Below are 25,874 nucleotides of genomic sequence, written 5' to 3'. Positions count from 1 at the left end.
ATCCGAAGTAATTGAGGGGTAAAAAGGAATTTCTCCCCTGCAAAGAGATGACCTTTCCGCGTCCGAAACCTCGAGGTTGCACTTGCCCGCCGTGATGGAGGATCCTCCGCCGTCCGCCGCATCGTCGGAGCCGGCACCAGTTGCAGCAGCATCTGCTCCTAGTGAAGCTTCGCACTCCAACCTGTCGTCTTCCCCAAATCCTGCCCAGCCACCACCCTCTACGGCCTCTTCTTCATCGATCGCCGCCCCTTCCACCTCCCAAAACCCTCCCCAGCCTCAATCTCAGTCGATTCCTCCGTCCCAATCACACCAGCCTATTCAGCAGCATCTGAGGCCGCCTGTCCTCCGGAATCGCCCCCAATCCTCTTTCCCTCACTTCGACCACCAGCTCCCTTCTCCTGCTACTCCGTCCATTTCCTCCTCCACCTCCTCCGCTGGTCCAGCTGTTTCTGCTTCTCCATCAGCGCCCACAGCTTCATCGCAAAGGGCTGGGCTCGCCATTGGGGTCCCAGCTCATAGCCCTCACATAAGGGCCCAGGAGTCTTCTGCAGCATCCTATCCCACGTTCGGTGCCTCTTCGTCATTCACTCAGCCGTTCAGTGCTTTGCCACGCATGCCCGAGCAGCCCCCAACTGCTAATGCCCAGGTACACCTTCCATTTCGTCTTCTACTTTATTCTAGGGTTTTGCCTTCCACTTTATTCTGCAATGACATTCAGCTATCAGTTTCGACCAGTTGTGTGCCTTTGGATGTATTGATGGTTACTGAGAAGATTTTATTATTCTGATCTAAATTAGCTTATTTTATGTACAAGAAAAATATCTATTTTTGTCTGGATACTGATTTTCACCCCAATTGCCTTTTCAGGTTAGGCAACCAATTCAAGGGATTCAGAATATTGGAATGATTGGTTCTCTTAGTACGAGTTCGCAGATTCGACCACTTGGAGCTTCTGGCCCTCCACAGCAGAGATTTATTCAGCCAACATCTAGAGGGCCAGCCTTTTCAGTTAATCAAGTAGGTGGAGAATTTACTTAGTCAAACAAATGAATCCATTGGGTATCCCTTTCGCAATAATCCTTTGTGTACCATTTGTTCTTAATCAAGAGATTCCTTTGTTTGAGTTGGAATGTTTTGTTGGGTTGTTGTTGTTGCCACATTGTCAGAATTTCTTTTGTGATTTGTTATCGAGTGACACAATTGCTTACAAACCTCATGCGCCGAGTGCTTAGCACCTATGCGGTTCCTATGTTGGGTTTGTTCGCCAAGGACAACCCTTTGCTTCATAGGTACTTGACTTCTCCTAAGCAGACTTTGTGGGTAAATGCTTTAGATTGAACTCCATATGAGCAGGGGAGTGAAAAATGTTTGGCCAAATCACCATATTGCTTATGATGATTTACAACGAAGAAATATGTGACATCAGATGTGGGATAATTATCATACACCCTGATTTTTGATTATCATTTGATTCCATCTTATGTAAAATTTTCTCCTTAGTTGAAAGTATTTACTCTACTATGTTCCATCGACTATCTGGTCTCTTTTCCTAAGATTTTTACTCTGGTACAGAAATTCCAAAGTTCTAATTTGATGAGGGGTCCTTCTGTCATTTCCTCGAGTTCCATGCCCTCACTATCTCAACAGCCATTATCCTCACAAGGAAAACAAATGCCAGCTACCTTGGCACCTTCATCATCATTTAGGCCCCAGATGAAACAACAAACAATTCAGCAGAGACCAAACTTGCCTAACTCCATAACTTCTCAGCAAATGGTAGCACCACAGCAGCAGCAGCAACAACAACAACTTCAACAACACAAACAGCATCAACAAATGCCACAGCAAATGCAACAGCCACATCAGCAGCCACAACAATTCCTCCAACATCATGCTTCATCACGCCAACCACAAGAGCAATATAGTCAGCAAAACCTACAGTTGAGGAATCAACAGCAACTGCAACAAGCTGCAAGGCCACTTAGACCAGCCTCTAGTAAGGCAAATCTGCCAACATTGGTGCAAACTAATCCTGGGCAGTCAGGAGCTATCAGTGCAGCTATTGATACAGATGCTGCAGAATCTGGAAATCAAGTTCTCAGCAAGAGAAGCATCCGTGAGTTGGTTAACCAGGTATTCTGACAACATTAGGTCAATGGCTTTTACTATTGGAGATTCCCCCCTCTCCTCTTCCTTTTTCCGTCATCCCTCATAATGAATATCTACCTTTGCATCAGTTGTATTCTGGACTCTTGTAGTATTTATTGACAGGGGCCTCCTTAGTAGAGCCATGGGGAACTCTTATCTGCTGCAAAAGCCTTTAGTTTGCGATAGCTGTGACTTATTCATGATTCACGTCTGCTGACTTTGTAATAACCTTTCTGCAGATTGATCCATCAGAAAAGTTGGATTCTGAAGTTGAAGACATTCTTGTTGACATTGGTGAAGATTTCATAGAGTCTGTGAGTTACTACTTTGACCTTGAGACTAATTTTTTTAGTTATGTAAATATGGCTATAAAAAATTCAAAAAATAGCAATTCTACTTTTCTTTCTTAGCAATATACTTTGTGCTTCAATTTGAATTCCTAAATGCTTTATTTTTATCCGGTTGCCTATGAGAATACAGAATCAATTTTTGTGGATTATTTATTAAGGTTCATACACAATACTTCTTTTGCCATCTCTTTTTTTGTTGGAACATACAAAAGATGAGGTATGACATGAGAATATTTGAAAAATATGCCAGGTTGATTTCTTTTGATGTTTATTTGTATTATTTACGTGAGATCTGAACTTAATGTTGAAATTCTATTCCTTGATTCTAGTATGATAGGACTATTTTTTGCCCCTTCAATGGCTCATCAAACGCTAGCTGTTCTGCAAAATCATTTTTAAAGTGTAGACCCCACCTTGATGAAAGAAGATGCTCTATAAGTAACTGAGTGGTTTAAGGAAAAAAAAATGCAAATTTTGTTGGTCATGGCTGATGACTCTAAAAAGAATCGACACTTAACAAAACATTAAATCTTGATAGTTTAGACCTACATCAGAATTTGGGCCACCAAAAAAAATTCCTCTACTTGCATCTGCACAGAAAGAATGGTGGAACCTCGTGTACTAGCCTAATTGGTAAGCATGACAACACAGACTTGATGTGTTTATTCTATCCTTTTTTAAGTGAACACATCCATCAGAATGGGTGTATGTTGTTTAGCAAGTCGGCTTGCTACTTCATAGATTCGTCAATACCCAATGCTCATCACTGGCCATTGCAGATTTGTGTATGGATTAAATTGTGAATAAATCAAATAAACATCTATCTTTCTGAACTGTCTTTCTTTCTTCATTATATATATATATATATATATATTGGTTTGTGATTTGGTTTCTTAAGCAGATAACCACCTTTGCTTGCTCTTTGGCTAAACATCGAAAATCTTCTACATTGGAAGCAAAAGACATACTCCTCCATGTAGGTGAGCAACCTAGGGAATTTATATTTAGCTTGTTACTTTGAATTCCACAAGTTTCCTCCTCCAGCCTTTCTCAAATGCACATTTTCTTGTGTAGAAAGAAATTGGAACATTACACTGCCGGGTTTTGGTGGAGATGAGGTTAAGTGTTATAAAAAACAGGTATGCCAATAACATATTTATGAGATTAAGGGTGATGTTCTTATATTTGTGTCATCTTCACATATCTCAAATATGATAAATTTGCAAAATCTTGCTTAGTGAAAATGAAAAAATAGCGGACATATTGTCTTTGAAACTGTAATATGAATCTCTAAATGAATACCAAGTTTGATATGCTCATTTTGTCATGCTCAACTATTCAAATGTCATGATATTATACAACAACAACCAACAAGCCTTATCCCACTAGGTGAGGTTGGCTATATGGATCCTTTTACACCATTGAGCTCTATCTTCTACTATATCATCATTTATACTTAAATAAATTTTATCTTGTTTTATTGTTACTAACTAAGTCTTTTTTGGTCTTCCTCTTCCTCGTTTGATATGCGTGCTTGTCATAGTTTCACATCATCTAACTAGAGCATTTATTAGTTGTCTAAGTACATTCCCGTACCATCTTAAACGTATCTCTGAGTTTTTCCTTAATAGATACAACTCCGACTTTCTCTCTAATGTTCTCATTTTTTATCCTGTCCATTCTCGTATGTCCACACATCTATCTTTTGCTTATGTGCACGAGTCATAGTCCAACATTCAACTTTATATAACATATCATGTCTAACTATGGTTTTGTAGAATTTTCCAAATAAGTTTTAGTATACTTTACAATCAGATAAAATACCCTATGTTTTTCTTCCTTTCAACCATTCTGCTTGTATTTTATGTAAGATATCTTTCTCAATCCCTCTATCATTTTATAAAAATGATCCTAAATATCTAAAACTCTCGGGTCCGGTAACTTATCGTCTCCTATCTTAACAATTGTCTCATTATGTTTAATATTGCTAAACTTAAATTTCATATATTTTGTTTTTATTCTACTAAGTCTAAAACCTTTTCCTTATAGTGTTTTTCGTCAAGATTCTAGTTTAGCATTTATTCCTTCAAGTGTTTCATATACCAAAATAATATCATCTGTAAACAATGTGCACCACAGTACTATGTCTTAAACGTGTGCAATGAATTTGTCTATGCTAAAAAAGATAGGGACTTAAAGCTGATTCTTGATATAATTCTATTTTTATTGGAAATGGTTCAGTTACTCCGCCTGTAATCTTTATTCTAGTAGTTACATTCTCGTACATATCTTTAATTAGTTCAATATATATTACGCTAACATCTCTCTTTTCTAGAATTCTCTATATAGTAAATGTCATGATATTATATTCCCGAAAAATGGTTAGGAGATTGAAATAACTAACATTTTGTCATATTATTTTCAAGTAAGGAATATGTGCCTGAATGTACTCATACTTTCTTCGGCATGCCCTCTTAGTTTGTTTTCATAAATGTTATGTCATATTCAAAGACTTGCTTAGGGATGTGAGATAGATCCATTAACATATATCCTACACTCCAATCTGTTAGTCTTTCTTTTACTTCTTTGCAACAATCCATTTCTAGATACTTGACTGCCCCTTATGAGAGAAATAGATGTGAGAGAAGGCAATGACTATTTTGACATACATGACTGCCTTGTGAGAAATTAATGTGAGAGAAGGTAATGACTACTAGATACAACAATACATTGAACCCTCAAATTACATAAAAATTTGGACCATGCAGCATGAAGACGCTCAAATATAAAGAAAGTAATCACTCTAATACCACATAGTGTAGCATAAGTAGCTATGTTACCAAATTGATGCAGCACGAGAATGTTCTAATACTAAATTGATATAATACCAAATTAAACTCTTAATTCACACAAAATATTAGGACAAAATTAATCAACCAAAGGATAACTACTTCAACACAGAAAAGAATAGTTCTTTCAAAGAGATTATTCAATGTGAAGTTTTATTAACTAAAAACTGAATAATACATATACAATACTTTTGTAGACTTAATATCAACTAAATCAAGAAAGAAATACCATTAATTGGGAACACAATAATCTTAACAAACTCTTACCACAACAAATGATACATATTACTTTACTACCAAATTAAAAAATTACTGAATCTTTAACACCTAAAATATGACAATACCTAAACCAATTCAAAATTCAAATAGATCCATTTTCTTGTTTGCATTACTATGGTGTTGCAAAAAGACATGTGCCTAGGAGGATGGAGAAATATTGTGATAATAAAAAGAACTTTGTTTAATCAATCTAACAAGTCATTCATTGGTTGACAAAACAGTGTCTACTGCAAGAGTTCAAGAGTTCCTTTCACTAGGGACTCAGGTTCATATGTGAATTTTTAGTATGATTAGAGCATTGAGGCAGTGTATATGTGGAGGAAAGAGAGCCTAACTGGAGATGAAGGGATGAGGATTAGTCATCTACTTGGATGAAAATAACAAAATAATGGAACTAAGGTGGGTCCCTTAGCCTATCTTTTACTCCAAAAATGATCTGTCCGATGGATTACATGGAGAGCTAGAGGGACACAATAAATGGATTATATTTCTTTTGTTTATCACTAGTTGTGGATCACCATTACTGCCCAACATCTGACTACCGCAAGATCATCACCTGTTGCCACCAATCATTGACGGACTATTGTGAACCAGTGGAGGATTTGAAATTGCTGTTGGTCATCATTAAGACGAGGCCAGTTCATGATGGTTGCAGGATCTGGTTGGTGAACAACTGTCCCCCACTGTTAGACCATGGTTGGACTATTGTTTACCATTCCCAAACCATGGATGGATCACCACTGGACCAACACCACCCCATGGTCAAACCATGGCAGGTATTTGGGCTTTTGTCGGATCATGGTCAGATGTCAACTACTGCTATCTCCTTTCTAAATGGAGTGGGAAAAAGGTTGAATAAAAAGGCTGGAGATGAAAATTTTAATTTCCTCTCCTCCCCTTCACATAGACAACTATTGGTCACAGCTCTCCCTCTTCTCTCCTCACCCACTAGGACATATGGACTGATGGTCCTGGAACATTAGCCTTTCTATTTCATTTTTGTATTACACTTTATTGTTTATCTTTTACACTTACGAAGCTTATCCCAAATATTTGATTTTGATTTCAGATCACTAATGATATTCACAAGGAGAGGCTTGCTGTGGTATGCATTCTTTCTATGCATATTTTCTTGTTAAACCTTATATTCTCCTAAATATTATCACATTGTTACACTCAATGATTCTTAAAGTTCCTAGATAATTTGAGGACTTTTCCCCCCATACCTAGATATTATTTATTCTCTACATAGTACAATATAGAACAGAAAGGTACAAATTTCTTATGAGCAACACCAATTACATGTGATGCCTTTAGTACCAATTCATCAATACTGCATCAAATAGTGCATCAGCATGTTGCTTATTAAGTATGTTCCATTTCTTGCAAATTTTTGTTTTGCTGTCGAAGTATATTGCTCATCTTTCTTGATAGTCTTCATGATTTTGAGTGAGTAAAATATTATAGATTGCAAGCGAACCAGACTTGGCTACCACGGTTCAACTAATATCAGCTAATCCTTCCATGTGGCTAATTGGATTATTTGGTTAACAATAGTTTTAAATAAAGAACATAAAATGACCAGAAAATAGAATGAAAATGGATTTTTTTTTTTCAAATTCTTCTCCCTTGTTCCTTTACGATCCTCCATCCTTATTCTACTTTTGAATTTTACACAACTACAATCCCACATCATTGGATGGTTGTTTCCTTATTGAAATAATTTCAAATCAACTTTAGCCTGTTTGAGTTGTCTTTTCATCACAATGCAAATGAAAAAAATGGATAAATCCTTTTCCTCCGTGGATGATCTTAATGGAATTGCATGCCTTTGTTAGTGTTCTTCAAGAGAACATCCAAAAGATTAATATTGTAAAGTATTATTGATGGTTGGATGAATATAATCTCTTTCGTAAACCATACATGAACGAATCTCTACAATGCATAAAATAAAAACAATAATAATTTTTTAAAAATTTATTAAAAAATTATAAATTTCGAACAGTTGATTTTGTTTACATTATTATTCTTCTCCTTCAAGAAGAATTTAACTCTTGACGAATTGTCTCCATCTTTTTTGATAGCCTCTTCCAACAAATGAGCAAAAGTTACATTGCTTGCCTTTCTTTTTAGTCTTTCATGAATTGAGCATTAGCTTAATCATCTTCTTCTTTATGCCTTCCTTTCCCATGAATAAGAAAATGCTACGAGTAATTACAAGATGGAAACTTAATTTCCATATCAATTATATTCAATGTTTAGAACTGATTATGTTCATGATAAGATTGCAGTAAGATAAAATAATTTTAAAAATGTCTACATTGTTGCCACATAACCATATAAAGCATATGTTATCTAGATATACAATTAAAAGAGGAAAAAAAATCTTATTTGGTTCACTTGAACCAATCCAAAATGAAGCAAATTAATATCTTATTTGATAGCTTATAATTTTATAAAATAAAAGTGCTAACTCAAACACTTGTTTTATAAATGATATGCACTGTCTCTATATAAGCTATTTTTAAAAGTGTTAATTAAGTTGTATACGTTTCAAGTATAGTATCAAGAAAAATATAAACAACAACAACAAAGTCTTTTCCCACTAGGTGGTGGGGTCGGCTGTATGAATCCTTTTACGCTATTTAGCTCTATCTCCTATTATATCATCATCTATATTTAAATAAATTTTATCTTGTTTTATTGTTGCTAACCAAGTCTTTTTTGGTCTTCCACTTTCTCGTTTGATATACATGCCAAGAAAAATATATACGACTCTTAAAATTAAGTGGTGGAAGTTAAAGGATGTAAAACAAAATATATTTAAAATAAGGTAGGAGTACAAGTATTAAGTGAAATATACGGTGATTATAATATGACATGAGATAAGATGATATTAAAGTTGAAAATAATAGCTAAGAGTGTACTCGATGAGTCAAAGGGACATGCACCATCAAGTAAGGAATCTTGGTGGTGGAATGACAAAGTAAGAGAAAGTGAAGGAAAAAATAAACAACTTATAAGGAATTATATTTGTAAGAATGAGAAAAATTTTAAAAAATATATAATAGTTAAGAAAGAGGCTAAGAAAGTAGTGGATGAAGCAAAGAATAAAGCTTTTTAACGGTTATATTGAAAATTGGATACAAAAGAAGGGGAAAGAGACATAGGATAACTAAAGTATGAGAAAGGAAGACAAAAGATCTTAGCCAAATAAAATATATTAAAGATGAATGTAATAGGGTACTAGTAAATGATAGAGAAATAAAAGAGTGAGAAAGACATTTTCATCAACTTTTTAATGAAGGTTTAGGTGACCAACTTAACTTGGGTAATTTAAGTAGGTTAAATGAGTATAGAAATTTAAATTTTATCGTAGTATTTAAATTTCAGAAGTAGAACATGTTTTAAATGAGATGCACAATAAAAAAGTCGTTTGACAGATAATATTCCGATAAAGGTATGATACAAAATTATTTAATATGATATTGAAAATGAAAAAAATGTCTGATTAATGGCAGGTAAGTACTATAAATCCCTTATATAACAACAAAGGAGACATACAAAATTATGCAAACTATAGGGTATTAAACTAATGAGTCATACAATGAAACTTTGGGAAAGAGTATTAGAAAAAAAGATTAAAAAGACCACGGTGACTGAAAATCAATTTGGTTCATACCTAGAAGGTCAATAATAGAAGCTATATATCTTCTCAAGCATCAAATTGAAAAGTATTTGCAATAAAAACAAGATCTACACATAGTATTACTTAGAAAAAGTTTATGTTAGAGTCTCAAGAGAAATTATATGGAAAATTTTAGAAAAGAGGTATTAGCGTAACATATATTGAACTAATTAAGGATATGCATGAGGATGTAACAACTAAAGTGAAGACTTTAGACGGATTAACTAAAGTATTTCCAATAAAGATAGAGACGGAGTAAATGCTAAATTAGAATTTTAGCGGGAAACACTAGCAATGAAGGGTTTTAAACTTAGTAGAGTAAAGACAGAATATATGGAATTTAAGTTTAGTAATATTAGATATAATGAGATAATTGTTAAGATAGAAGAGGACGAATTATCCGAAAATGAGAGCTTTAAGTATTTAGAATCATATTTACAAAATGGAGGGATTGAGAGAGATTTCTTACTTAGAATACAAGTAGGATAATTGAAATGGAGAGCATTGGATGTTTTATGTAATTGTAGAGTATCTCTGAAACTTTTAGGGAAGTTCTACATAACAACGCTAGACTTGCTATGTTATATGACATTGAATGTTGGGCTACGAATTAAACATATGAGTAGAGGATGAGAGTTGCAGAGATGAGGATGCTAAGGTGGATGTGTGGACATGCGAGAATGGACAGAATAAAAAATGAGAGCATTAGAGAGAGAGTCAGAGTTGCATATATTGAGTGAAAACTTAGAGAGATACGCTTAAGATGAGACAGACATATATTTAGATGTCCAATAAATACTCAAGTTAAGCGATGCGAAACTATGTACGCACATCAAACAAGGAAGAGGAAGACTAAAAAAAGACTTGGCTAGCAACAATAAAATAAGATAAAATTTATTTAAATATAGATGATGATATACGAGATAAAGCCTAATGACGTAAAAAAATCCATATAGCCAATGCCCCCACCTAATGGGATAAGGATTTAGTGGTTGTTGTTGTTGTTGAAGTAATTAAGTTGGTTTGATATATTTTAGGTGTTTTAATGAAAGAATTGACATTATTTTAATATGAAAGGATAGACTTGAAGGCTGATAAATTTATGTTATATATATAAAAAATATTATTTCACTATTTAATTAGATATGCCCCTCCTGCATACCACATATGGGTTATGGAGAATGCTTACTCCATATTATTTGTGGATGCTTTTTAAAACCCTTACCATAAACAAAGATGAAGTAGAATTATTTCAGAAAGGTTGTAGATTGTTACATCCATTTCTATTTGGTAGGAGGTATACATTTTTATATATACATATTTATCATTTTTTTTTTAGAAGGGAAGACTTGGCGCAATAGTAAAGTTGTTGCCACGTGATCAAAAGGTCACGGGTTCGAATCATGGAAACAACCTTTTGCAAAAAACAGGGTAAGGCTGCGTACAATGGATCCTTTCTCGGGACCTCGCATGGTGGGAGCTTCATGCACCGGGTTGCCCTTTTTATTTATCATTTTTTAATATAAAATTCATTAGTTCTAGAAAACATATACATAAAGAAAAATAAGACGCTATAATAAAACCAAACATGGAGTTATCAAATCAACAATCTTTGAGCAAGTCTACTAGCTGAAACCAATTATAACGTCAAAAGATTATCTTTGCCAACAAAATTGAAGGATAAGGAAAAATAGAAAGTGAATAAAAATTTGCTAAGTGGGTAAAGAGAAAAAATGTGTACGAATTTAATCTAGATTAAGAAATAAAGTAAATCACAATTTATATTGCTACTTTAACTTCTCATATGAGTTATTTAATATATATTCTTTATATATATATATATATATATATATATATATATATATATATATATATATATAAAATCAATTATTATTTTCTTTCCAATTATTTATTAACATTTAGAGTGACAATATTTCATCATCTTTTATAAAAAATAAGATAAATTTTAATTATTTATTTCTTTTAAATCTTTACTAATAGATGCCACTAATAATATATCTCTAATAAATTAATCATCAATAAATCTATTAAAAAAAATGAATAATTAGAATTTACATTTTATAAGTTAATTTAAACTACTAATCTAAATCAATTTTTTAATATGAGTTACACTTTTATTATATATTAGCTTGTGGTTTACAAGTATGGGATATACAATATAAAGATACAAATAATATCTAAGTCAACAAATAGCATGAAAAATAAAGCAATTCTAATGATAGGTATCAATTCAAGAATACATTAGAGAATACATTTTCATTTAAAAAAAAAGCCCTTTTGTGTTAATTCCCGTATGAAATTTACAAGTGAATATAAAAAAATTTAATTTATTTAATTAACCCTCAATAACTTTGATCCATTGATGCAGTCCAAGCCTAGTGAAATTTTAGCCAACACGAGCCAAATGGAGTCTAATTTTAGGATAATGGTTCATGAAGTACTCAGAGTCCAAAACTTAGTTATTGACCAATCTACTATTACTTTAATGTTTCAATTATCCATTAAGTTAATTAGAAGCTTTATTTAGTAGTCAAACTAAAGTCTTAAGTATGACATGTCAGTATGCGTTGATGGTTGTGCCTTGTGTTAAATGTGTATTGAGGGTTGTATTGTTTAGAACTTTATTTTGCCTAATGATTTTCTATTGTAGGAGGGATGTTTTAAGTATTAGATCTACACCAATAATAATAACAACCAAGCTTTTTATTCCACCAAGTGGTGATGACTATATGGATTTTTTTACGCCATTGGGCTCGATCCTTTAGTAAATCCTTATCTATATTTAAATGAATTTTATTTTATTTTATTATTGCCAACTAAGTCTCCCTTGGCCTTCTTTCTACATTAATATGCATATTTATCAAGGTCCCACATTGCCTAATTGGGATATTTATTATCCATATCATCTTAAACGTATCTTATAGTTTTTCCTCCGTGCAACCTTTACTTTCTCCCTAATATTCTTATCTCTTATCTGCCCATCCTTATATGTTTGCATATCCACCTTAACAATCTCATTTTGCAACTCATTATCCGCTCGCGTTCTCGCTTCATAGCCCGACATTTAACTCCATATAATATAACAATCTAATCGTCATTTTATAAATTTTCCTTTAAGTTTTAGAAATACTTTATAATCACAATAGCATCGTTGTCCATTTCAACTATTCTATATAAAACATCTCTATCAACTTCTCATCCTCTTGTAAAAATGATCCTAGATATTTAAAACTTTCAATTACAGGAACTCATTATCTATTATCTTAACAATTGTCTTCCTATGTCTATTATTACTAAACTTAAATTCCATATATTTTATCTTTACTCTATTAAGTCTAAAACTTAACTTCCAAGATTAAGCTTAAAACTTACTCCTTCATTTGCTTTATAGATTAAAATAATGCCATGTATAAACGTATAGTTTGGTAATGTGTCTTGGATATGTCTTGTGAGTTCATTCATAACTAGTGTAAAATGATATGGATTTAATGTTGTTCTTCGATGTAATTTTATTTTTTATAGAAAACACTTCAATTAATCCACCCGGGTTCTTCACTTTTATTATTTTATTCTTAACAATAAATGCTATGGTAAGACCTTTCTTCTTTAGAAATTTTCACAAAATTAATCTTGGACTCTGCCATAAGTTTTTTCTAGATAAATAAATATTATATATAACTCTTACTTTTCTTTATACTTTTCAATCAATTGCTGAGAAAATGTATAGCTTTTATTGTTGACCTTTCACGTATGAATCTAAATTGGTCTCGATCACCTTGATCACCTTATTTTTTTTAATCACTCTTTGTCTGACTCATTAGCTTTAATCGCCTATAATTCCTAAAATTTTGTATATCTCTTTCGTTTTTATAAAGCGGACTAAGATGCTTATCCTTCACTACATTTTTTTCAATTTCAATATTAGATTGAATAATTTTGTATGCTATCCAATACTCTATTTCCCTATGCACTTTCTTTCCTATTAGAATATCATTCGGTCTAGCCATTTTTTTTCATTTTTCATCTCATTTAACCCTTATTCTACTTTTGAAATTTAAATTCTTTAATAGAAATTTAAATTTCTATATACTTATCTACTTAATTTTTTTTTTAACTAGGTTGGTCACTAAAGCTTTATTAAAAAGTTATGAAATTATCTCTTTCACCACTTCTTTACTTTCTCATCTTTTACCCATACATATTAGATTCATCTTTAATGCACCTTATTTGGGTAATATTGCTTATTTCTCTCTCTCGCGTTATCTATTGTATAAATATCTCTTTCTCCTTTTGTATTAAGTTGTTGATATAAGTGTTCAAATATTTCTTTTTTTTTGGTCTTATTCACTGCTTTCTTAGCTATTTTTAAAGTTTTCTTTGTTCCTACATGTATAATTTATAGACTATTCTTTTTTCCCTTCAATTTCTTATTCTTTGTTATTCTACTAAAAAAATTCTTTATAAGCTAATGTCGTCCTCTTTACACAATTGAGTATACTTTTAATCATAGTTTTCAAATTTGACGTCATCTTATCCCATGCCATAAGTTTTTTCTAGATAAATAAATATTATATGTAATTCTTGCTTTTCTTTATACTTTTCAATCAATTGCTGAGAAGATGTTTAGCTTCTATCGTCGACCTTTCATGTATGAATCTAAATTGGTTTCGATCACCTTGATCGCCTTATTTTTTTTAATCACTCTTTGTCTGACTCATTAGCTTTAATCCCTTATAATTCCTAAAATTTTGTATATCTGTTTTGTTTTTATAAAGGGGACTAAGATGCTTAGCATTCACTAAATTTTTTTCAATTTCAATATTAGATTGAATAATTTCGTAAGCTATCCAATACTTTATTTTCCTATGCACTTTCTTTCCTATTAGAATATCATTCGGTCAAGCCATTTTTTTTGTTCATCTCATTTAACCCTTATTCTACTTTTGAAATTTAAATTCTTTGATAGAAATTTAAATTTCTATACTTATCTACTTAATTTTTTTTTAAACTAGGTTGGTCACTAAAGCTTTATTAAAAAATTATGAAATTATCTCTTTCACCACTTCTTTATTTTCTCATCTTTTACCCATACATATTAGATTCATCTTTAATGCACCTTATTTGGGTAGTATTGCTTATTTCTCTCTCTCGCGTTAGCTATTGTATAAATATCTCTTTCTCCTTTTGTATTAAGTTGTTGATATAAGTGTTCAAATGTTTCTTTTTTGGTTTTATTCGCTGCTTTCTTAGCTATTTTTAAAGTTTTCTTTGTTCTTACGTGTGTAATTTATAGGCTATTAATTTTTTCTCTTCAATTTCTTATTCTTTGTTATTCTACTACAAAAATTCTTTACAAGCTAATGTCGTCCTCTTTACACATTGAGTATACTTTTAATCATTGTTTTCAAATTTGACTTCATCTAATCCCATGTCATAAGTTTTTTCTAGGTAAATAAATATTATATGTAACTCTTACTTTTCAATCAATTGTTGAGAAGATGTATAGCTTCTATCGTCGACCTTTCACGTATGAATCTAAATTGGTTTCGATCACTTGGATCACCATATTTTTTTTAATCACTCTTTTTATGACTCATTAGCTTTAATCTCTTATAATTCCTAAAATTTTGTATATCTCTTTTGTTTTTATAAAGGGGACTAAGATGCTTAGCATTCACTAAATTTTTTCTATTTCAATATTAGATTGAATAATTTCGTAAGTTATCCAATACTTTATTTCCCTATGCACTTTCTTTCCTATTAGAATATCATTCGGTCAAGCCATTTTTTTTTTCATTTTTCATCTCATTTAACCCTTATTTTACTTTTGAAATTTAAATTCTTTGATAAAAATTTAAATTTCTATATACTTATCTACTTAAATTTTTTTAACTAGGTTGGTCACTAAAGCTTTATTAAAAAGTTATGAAATTATCTCTTTCACTTCTTTATTTTCTCATCTTTCACTAGTATGTATTAGATTCATCTTTAATGCACCTTATTTGGGTAAAATTGCTTATTTTTCTCTCTCACGGTAGCTATTGTATAAATATCTCTTTCTCATTTTCTATTAAGTTGCTGATATAAGCGTCCAAATATTTCGTTTTTGGTTTTATTCACTGCTTTCTTAGCTATTTTTAAAGTTTTCTTTGTTCTTACATGTGTAATTTATAGGCTATTTTTTTCCTTTAATTTCTTATTCTTCATTATTCTACTACTAAAATTCTTTATAAGCTAATGTCGTCCTCTTTACTCACCGATTATACTTTTAATCATTGTTGTCAAATTTGACGTCATCTTATCCCATGTCATATTTGAAGTATCATGTATTTCGCTTAATACTTGTGTTCCTACTCTCAAAAAGATATTTTGTTTCTCATTCAATAGCTTCCATCACTTGATCCTAGTAGATATGCATATTTCATCTAACTGATACTATATTTGAGACGCTTATCTAACACTACTAACCTATATTAGATGGATAAGTTTTCTCTAGAGATAACCTTCGAATTTTTACAAATATTTTTATCGCTTTTGATGGCCATAAGAAAGTCGAGTTGCATCGTTCCCACTTTTGATCGAAATAAGGTGTTCTTTTTATATTCAATACATATTAGCTATTATAAGTTCATATGCTATCATGAAATCGAATATAACTTTTTTTTTCATTTTTTGTTCTTAAGCCATAGCCCCTTATTCCATATTTCTTACTCTACATGCCCAATTAAATATCCTTATATTAAAATCACCTCGTTTATCAAAATTATTTATATTATCTCATTTAAGTTTTCTCAAAATTTATATTTACTGTCTTCATTTAATCTTACTTGAAGTGTATATATGTTAATTATATTACTAATTTCTATTGCTACAACTATGTTGAGAGATATAATCTTATCTCCTTTTCCCAACTATTACTTCATCTAACAAACTATTTATAACAATACGAACTCCATTTCTTATTTACTTTTCTGTGTATCATAACATAAATGTTCTCTATCATTTTTACGTTTTTCAAGTATTAGACCTAGGGGTTAACTTTTGTAAGGGTTATCTATCCGTCTTTAAAATAAGAATGCAATTTTTTTTTGTTTATCTCTTGGTTTCTTATCTCCTAGGAAGATTCTTTGAGTGGCGAGCTTAATCATTATTCTTAAAATGTGGTATCGCCACGTTAGCGACCCCCTAACGACTACCACAAGCCATTGAGAGGGATCCCAAATTGGCAAGTGCATGGGCGGATGATTGCAGAGGTGATGAAATCCTTTGTCGAGTTTTGACCCCTGACCACTACAGTCATTATCCCATGTACTTACCAATTGAGTCATCCCTGGGGTAGCCAAACCGTTATTCTTAGCTTTGAGGTGGTGTTGCTTATCCTCAAGATGGTGGATTCGTTACAATCATACCATTTCAGATCACTAGATCACTATCATGTTGGTATCAGAGTCCGAGCTCATATTGCCCTTGTTTCAATACTTGTGTTCCTATCCGTTCCTTGAAGATATTTTGCTTCTTATCTTATAACTTTCACCACTTGATCATAGGAGCCATACACATTTTCGTTCTACTGTTACTATGCTTAAGGTGCTTATCTAACACTAATAAGCTATGTTGGGTGGATAAGTTTTCTCCGGGGATCACCTTAGAAATTTTACAAATATTTCTGTCGCACTTTCTGGTTATAAGAAAGTTAAGTTGCAATTTATTATTTCAACTTTAAACGTAATCAGGTGTTATTCTTTTTTTTTTAACATATTAGCTATTATAAGTTGATATACTATTACGAAATTTATATAACCTTTTTTTATTCCTAAATTATAGTCCTTATGCACCCTATATATATATATATATATATATATATATATATATATAATTTTATTTCTTACTCTACATGCCTAATTAGATATCCTTGTATTAAAATTATTCATTTGTCAGAATTTTTTATACTATCTCATTAAGGTCTTTCCAAAATCTATATTTAGTGTGTTCATCTAATTCTACTTGATGTACATATATGCTAATTACATTAATAGTTTCTTTTGCTACAACGATCTTGAGAGCTATAATCCTATTGCCTTTCCTAACTACTCTTACTATGTCTTTTAACAAACATTTTATAACAATATCTACTCTATTTCTCATTTTACTTTTTCTTTTTCTTTTGTTTCCTGTGTATCATAATTTAATATGTTCTTTATTATTTATACCTTTTCAAGTATTTTACCTAAGGGGCTAAGTTTTGTAAGAGTTATCTATGCATCTCTAAAATGAGCACATATCTCTTGGACCATTTTTTTGTGGTCCAGGGGATGTGCCACTCGTATTTGCGGTCGGATCGTGGCCGTGATCCGGTCGCAAATGGTTGCGATTCCTTCTTGGGTTCACCGTCCCCATCAGGTTATAGTTTTTGTTCGGAGCGGACGGCTGGAGGCCGCCCGGAGGCCTCCGGTGATGAGCGAGGGTGTCGAGCGAGGGTGTTTTCCGGGCGGCCTCTGGCCGCCCGCTCCGAACAAAAACTATAATCTGGTGGGGACGGTGAATCCAAGAAGGGATCGCAACCATTTGCGGTCGGATCGCGACCACGATCCGACCGCAAATACGAGTGACACATCCCCTGGACCACACAGGAGATCCTCCTCTAAAATAAGAATAACACCACCACCAACAACTAAATCTTATCCCATTAGGTGGGGTAGATTATATGAATCCTTTTATGACATTTGGTTCTATCCTTTACTATATCATCTTCATTATTTAAATAAATTTTATCATTGCTAACCAAATCTTTTTAGGTCTTTCGTTTCCTTGTTTAATTTGTTTATTTGTCATAATTTTACATCGTTTGACTCGAGCATTTATTGATCATTTAAATACATATTCGTACTATCTTAAACGTGTATCTTAGAATTTTCTCTCAATAGATGCAATTTGATTAATATTCTCATTTTTTATCTTGTCCATAGATGCAACTTGACTAATATTCTCATTTTTTATCTTGTCAATTCTTGTATGTCCCTTCATCTACTTTAATATTCTCATCTCTGTAACTCTCATCTTTGGTTCGTATGCTTGACTCATAGTCCAACATTCAGTTTTATATAACATAACAAGTTTAACTGTTGTTTTGTATAACTTTTAAGTTTTAAAAGTACTTTATGATCACAAAAAACATTTGGTACTCTCCATTTCAACCATCTTGTTTATTTTTTATGTAAGCAAAAATGATCCTACATACTTAAAGTTCAGTCGCCATCTCTTATCTTAATAATTGCCTTATTGTGTTTAATATTGTTAAATGTAAATTTTATATATTATCTTTACTCTACTCAGCCAAAATCTTTTTATTTGTATTTTTCACCAAAAAGAAAGTTTTAACATTTACTCATTCACTTATCTCATCTATCAAAATAATATCATTGATAAATAACATGCACTATGGTAACGTATCTTGAATCTATCTAATCAGTTCATCGATGATTAGTGTAAAAAGATAGTGACTTAAAGTTGATCTTTAATATAACTATCTTTATACAAAACACTTTGGTTAATCCGCTTAGAGTTTTCACTTTTATCATTACATCATATATATCTCTAATTATTTCAATATTCGCTATGCTAACACCTTTCATTTCTAAAAATCTCTATATAATTTTTTCTCACAACTCTATTATAAACTTATTTTAGGATAAGTCGGGTTTCTTTTCCCATTATTTTTCAATTAGTTGCTAGATGTATAACTTCTATTATCAACATTCCAAGCATGAATCCAAATTAATTATTGGTAACTATAGTCTCTTATTAATCTTTTTTATAATACTCTTTTTCAAAGTTTTATGGTATGACTTATTAGCTTAATATCTCTATAATTCATATAATTTTATATATCTCTTTCCTTTTTACATAAGGAGACTAGAGTATTTAGACTAGAGTATTTACCCTATATTAATCAGGTATATTTTTTTTTGTTTTGAATATCAGATTGAATAACTTATTAAGTCATTTAATACCTTATGCACTTTCATACCTTTATCAAAATATCATTTGATCCAACTATTTTTTATTATGTATCTTGTTTAAAGCTTATACTACTTCTAAAGTTTGAATTCTATGATACAACAATAACTAATCGTTATTCTATTAGGTGAGATCGGATATATGGATATTTTTACACCATTAGGTTCTATCTCCTATTATATCATTATCTATATTAAAATAAATTTTATCTTGTTTCATTTAACTAAGTCTTTTTTTTCAACATTTTCCTCGTTCGATGTGCATATTTATCATAATTTTATATCGTCTAACTAGAGCATTTATTTATTGTCTAAGTATGTTTTTTGAAGTTTTTACTCAATAGGTGCAACTCTGATATTTTTTTTAATATTTTTATTTTTATGCTGTCAATCCTCATATGTCCGTCGTACATTTTAATATCCTCATCTCTAACTCATTTTTTGCTCATATGCTCGAGTTATAGTCTAGCATTTAGCTTTGTATAACATAACATGTCTAACTTTCTTTTTGTAGAACTTCTCTTTAAGTTTTAGAAGTACTTTATAATCATAAAGAACACTTGATGCTCTTCTTTATTTCAACTATTTTGATTGTATTATATATAAGATATTTCTTTGAATTCCTCTATCTTTTTGTGTTAGTTTATTAGCGATCGTTGAATTCAAAAGAAATGTTAATTCTACGATAAAAGTTTAAATTTTTATACTCCTTTAACCTACTTAAATTATTTAAATTAAGTTGGTCATCCAAACCTTTGTTAAAAAAGTTAATAATTTTTTTTTTCATCGCTCTTTTATTTCCTCATCATTCACTAGTAACTTATTGCATTCATTTTTAATGCACCTTATTTGAATAAAATCTTGTCTTTCTCTCTCTTATTTTAGCTATTTTATAGATGCCCCTTTCATTTTCTTTTGTATCCAACTATCGATGTAAGTGTTAAAAAATTTTATTGTTAACTTCACTCATCACTTTTTTTTGCTACTGTATATTTTTTAAAATTTTACTCGTTCTTAAAGAGTATATAAAGTATAGGTTGTTTATTTTTTCTTCATTTTCTTTTGTATTTTATCATTTCACCACTAAGATTCTTTACTTAGTGATGCACACACCCTTTTGACTCATTGAGTACATTCATGAATACTATTTTCAACTTCATCTTATCACATGTCATAGTCGAGTCGTCATGTATTTCTCTCAATATTTGTACTCTTACCCTCCTTGATATATATTGTCTTCCATTCTTTAACTTTTATCATTTGATTTTAGGAGTCATGCGTGTTTTTTTTTTCTAATGATACTATGCTTGAGGCACATATCCAACACTAATAATCTATGTGGGTAGTTAAGTATGACTTTACAATCTATATAAATCTTCTTATCCTTCTTACTTACTATAAGAAAGTCAATTTGCGATATTGTTTTCACTTTTAAATGTAACTAAGTGTTCTTTAAAAAAAAACATATTAGTTATTATAAATTCTTATGCTATCGTAAAATTTAAGAAAACTTTTTCTTCTTCATTTTTTTATTCCAAAATCATAATCCCATGCATTCTATTGTATTCTTCATTTCTTATTTCTACATGTCCATTTAGATATCCGCTTCAGTTAAGCAATATAAAATTATGACAAATTCTAATATTAAATGAGAAAGAGGGAGTAAAAAAAACTTGATCAGCAATGATAAAATAATATAAAATGTATTTAAATATACATGATAAATAGGGATATAACTTAATATTATAGGGGATCTATATACACTACAACAAATATAAATTTTCGCAGTGCACAATTATGCTATTCGCAGCATGCATCGCACGTTACACAACTGCAAGCTGTTAAAAGTCATAAGACATTGACAGTGCACGCTGCGTGCTGTAGTTATGGGCATTCACAGTGCTTGTCGTGTGCTGCAATTAAGAGTATTCGTAGCGCCCGCCGTACGCTGCGACTAAGAGAAATCAACAGTGCATGGCGCGTGCTATGATTAAGAGCAATTGACAACATTCGTAGCTCACGCCGCGCGCTGCGGTTAAGAACATTCGCAGCGCGCGTTGTGCCTACGATTAAGAGCAATCGATAGCCGACGACATTCAAATAGTATATATAGATACCGCATACAAATTATAATACCACATATATACCACATAGTAAGTAAAACAATCCAAACTAGTAATAAAAAATTCATTCAGTAACATAATTTTTTCCTACAAAAGAGTATATGATTTTAAAATAAGTAAAACCTATATTAGTCATACAAAACTATAAACTTAGATAACCAAGCGATTGTGCTTGCTATTGTGTCTTCGAGAAAAAATATTTCATCTAGTCGAATTAGGTCAACCTTCTGTACAAAAACCCTATCAACACAAACTTTCCAACAAGAACTACTAAGAAGAATGTGATGCACTTTTGCTTTTGAATTTGTGGATGCAATTCAACCTTTTGTATTAACTCTATCAACGCATTAATGAAATAGCTTACATTTAGTATTATTATCGATATTTTCATGACTCACATCCTTCCCTTTTAACTGAATAACAATACAATGTTATTAATTCTACCATATCTATTTTTATAACAGATTTGTAATTTAGAAAGCACACAATTTTAAAATAATTACCTGAGCTAAGTAGTGCAGAACTTCAATCATACTAAAAATGATTGGTTCTTCAATAAAAAATCATGAGCTCAACAAGCCTAATTAGCAAATTAAAGGAGAAGCAAATAAGTCTTACAGGAAATTCATGATATCTCAATCTCCTGACATGTGAACAAACCCAAATAGCTAGAGTATTACTTCTTTTCACATTCGGACAATATGTTGAATGTTTATCATGTTGCATTAAACTTTCATAAAATTTACAACATAGGGTCCTCCAGATTTTGAACTTATTCAACTATTAGTATGGCCTCTCATTACTTAATTTGTCTTCCACCAAGTTTACTGAGACAAGAACAAGTTGCCTTTAACAAGTAAAGCTTTTTACCTTGGCCAAATAGCCACGTAATCCTTCATCCACATTTGAGCTGCCTAATACAAGAAAAAACCCAAATTTACTATGAACCCGTGGCATAAGAGAAGCTAGCATAAATGCAAGCACCATTCTAACTCAAGCTTGAATATTGTGCAGCGTTAGGTTCTTAGTATTGGATCCTCCATCAACCTACACACCAAAAAAGTACAAAGTTTGTAGTCATTGTTAATTCCAAGTTCTCTGAAGTAAATAGTACATCATAAGAGTCGCCATATGCAGATTACTCCAATTTGACAATGGTAAACAAAACAATAATATAAATAAGTGAATAGTTGGAGAATTAACTTGTTAACAATTACCTTGTACCAGAGGCACTTCCCTGTCAGAGTTTGGAACAAAGTGAGTAATGCAGAAATAACACCATTGATATCTACATTTAGATTCCAAGAGCCAATCTCATATGCCAGCATCTTAGCACGAGACCTGGTTACTTCAGAACTGCAAAGTGGTTCAAAACAAAATTCCAGCAACTACAATAAGTCACAACATCAAAAGATAAACTCATCATCATAAAATCAAAACTGAAAGTCTAAGTTCATTTTGACAGTTATTCAACTCGAGAAATTAAAGGCAAGATAAGAACTAATAGTACAATTATTTATCATCAAAGAATTCAGAATTCTTTGCACTAAATAAGAGGGTTTGTGATTTTTGAAAGAATACCTGTTTTCAGATCCCATATAAACAGTGTAAAATATCCTTCTTTGCTGTCTGTTGGAATCTCACCGTTCTTATAAAGGCCAATCCTTAATGCATCAACTTTTACCTGTTCATTTCCATCATCTTGAGTATCTGCAAAATTTGGGTTATCCAGTAACAAAATTCTGAAAAGTATTGATCAAGGTTGCAGGTAAGCTTCTCAAACTTGCTAATGTGCTCGCATGCCAGGAAATTAGATATTTTGAGAAAACACATGTTTAGGAGAGACGTTGCAACAACAATTCAACATTGTCTTGTTCATGAAACAGAAGGCGGATAGACAATCTCAGTATCCTGGAATGGACAATCACATCAATCTCCTGATGGGTTGTTGCAACCTAGAAGCCACAAGCAATACCAATTCGAGAAATGACACTTTAAACTCCAGTGTTTTGCCAATCTTACTTTTCCTATCTGATACTCCCCAATGCAAGCCAATCCAATCTTTGACAAAGCTCGACATGTTGGAATAAGTCATATTCTAATATTGGGTTGGCATGAACGACATCAGTAATATCTAGAACACTAGGTTTCAATGGCTCTGTTCATTTGAAAGGATGGGCATGAATGACATCAGTAATATCTAGTCCTATTGTCATACTAAAGATTATTAGAATGCTATTAAGAACAATATAATTCAACCAAGCTGGGAAAATGTAAAATCATGATCTAGCAAAGGTGTTGTTATATGTTGCTAATGAGTTTGACTAAAAGTCTAGATGCTGTTAATCAACTCCTAATAAGATGTTCAGACCAACTCTTTGGTAAATTGTAAGAACAGTTTATTGACAGCGTACTTTTTCTACACGCCGTCATTTGCATAAACATAATACTATCTGCAACGCACTTAATTGGGCGTGCCGTAAAAACTATTATTAACGACACACCCTAACCGTGCGTTGTTGATGACGTGTTGCAAAAAGTCATATTTCTTGTAGTGATGTAGTGATAGCCGATCGCACCTAGTTGGATAAGACTTATTTGTTGCTGTTGCTTGCATAAAAGTTTTGTGAAAACTACTTTGCATAAATAACGAGATAAAGATAGTCTTTATGCTTGAGCTTTAGGATGCGATAACCATATTATGTGTCATTATCTTAATAGGGTTAGTAGGTTTGTAGGGTTACTAGTGCTACAAGCTTAGTCCATGATATTTTGGATTTAAGAGTTTGTTTTGGACTGTCTACGCAGTCTGGTAGGTGGTTATCAAGAATGACCAATGCAATACTATAATTTTCATCCTTTCCTCTAATGTTATTAGAGCTTTAAAAGTTGTGCTCCGTTGGTCTTGGTTTATCATATATCATATAGAAGTTGTGTTGGTGGCTGTAGACTGATCTAAGTGAAACAGGACGTGTTTGTTCTTTTTTCTGTCAAGATTTGTATTTATGCAATACATTTTAATTGGATAGACCAAAATAAGTATTCTATCTATTCTATCTTATGTTCCTGTGTAAATACTGAGATTGGCATAAGTTAGACATGTTTTGTTACGTTTCCTCAGTTTCAATTATATGCTTTAATGCTTTTCTTTTGATGCATGCATGCTCTGACCACAATTTGTGATTTATAACGATTCTTTTCTTTTAGATTAAGAAGTCAATGGCTTTGACAGCTGATTCTGCAAATACAAAGAGTGCATCCAGTGGTCAAACCACAGCCAATTCGAAAGCTCACGTGGCTAAGGTACAGATAGTAGGCTCTCCAAAGGCCTAAGGTCCTTCCTATACATCAGGGCTGCAATGAAAGAACTTTGTCATGGAGAAAAAGACACCACTATCCATCACTAGCTCAAGTTTGCTTGCCATTAGGTCAAGAATACTTCCTCATGAATTCCTAGATATTAACAGTTTACGGAAGAATGTTTGCTCCTGCTAAGCAACTGTTCTGTATGTGACGCCTGTTGTTGAATTCTCTAATTTATGGCTATGGAATAGGTTCAGAAAACTTGTCTAACTTAAACTAGCTGTAGATGGATGAAGGTTGAAGTTCAAAAGACATTTTTATCTTCCTTCAAGCTTGATAAACTAATCTGTTCATTAAAGTATTCTACAGAAATTACATGTAATTTGCATGTTTCACCTGCAAGTAATCTAGGTAATTGTTAATGTAATTATCGTATTTTGGGCATGTAGACTTTGATTGTGTGCTTTGATTCATGAGGCTAAAATGAAAAGATGATTATGAGCTGTAGAAACTTATAAACCTATTGTAAATTCTTACTGTAATCCTAGTGGCCAGTGTCGGTGTCGTACACTTTGCCCACACGTGTTACCATTATCTTAACAAAGGGCAGCTTGGGTCGTAGAAGCCATGTATGGTTAATATCTTGTCTAGAGGCTCACTCGTAAGATTTTTTTTGTTCTTGCTAACAAAATGTTTGGAAATTGCTAACTTTTAAAAACTTGGGAGAGCCCCTCCCTTTTATCAAGTACAAGAAATGTACTACAGAAATGTTTTCTAGATATATGAGCTAGAGAGAGTTATGTGATTAAGTTTTCGACTTTACACCTGCTATTTGCATTGAGTTATAAGATTTTACGTACGACAATTGTGAATGAGGCGCTAGGGAGGCGAAGGTATCACTGCTCTCTTTACTTTATCTCACTATACCGTGTATATCTCGTTAAACAAATTCTACTCAATAATTTATTGCAGATTTCAGAGCCTGCAAGTAATATCTAGGCTTATTTTACATTTCTATAGAGACCCCAATGACGTTTTTTTTAAAAATTTTCTTTTGCAAGTTTGGATTGCAAAACAAATGCTTATCAAGAATGCCG

At 32.1% G+C, this 25,874-nt stretch overlaps 1 protein-coding gene across 2 annotated transcripts; it reads left to right on the top strand.

Moving 5' to 3' along the window:
- LOC122025839 (transcription initiation factor TFIID subunit 12-like) lies at positions 1–25,204 on the top strand. 2 transcript variants are annotated; one of them, XM_042584693.1, is made up of 8 exons: positions 1–646; positions 868–1,017; positions 1,573–2,133; positions 2,388–2,462; positions 3,400–3,474; positions 3,573–3,637; positions 6,696–6,731; positions 24,682–24,845. In XM_042584693.1, coding segments are annotated over exons 1-8 (1,515 nt in total). In that variant the 5' UTR covers positions 1–94; the 3' UTR covers positions 24,683–24,845. The 2 variants fall into 2 exon arrangements, with proteins under 2 accessions (XP_042440627.1, XP_042440626.1); XM_042584692.1 differs by having other exon boundaries at positions 2–646; positions 3,400–3,478; positions 24,682–25,204.
- The last annotated feature ends 670 nt before the right edge of the window (positions 25,205–25,874 follow it).

This window comes from Zingiber officinale, chromosome 1A, assembly GCF_018446385.1.
Source record: "Zingiber officinale cultivar Zhangliang chromosome 1A, Zo_v1.1, whole genome shotgun sequence".
NCBI lineage: Eukaryota > Viridiplantae > Streptophyta > Magnoliopsida > Zingiberales > Zingiberaceae > Zingiber > Zingiber officinale.
This window is presented reverse-complemented; position numbering and strand designations above follow the sequence as displayed.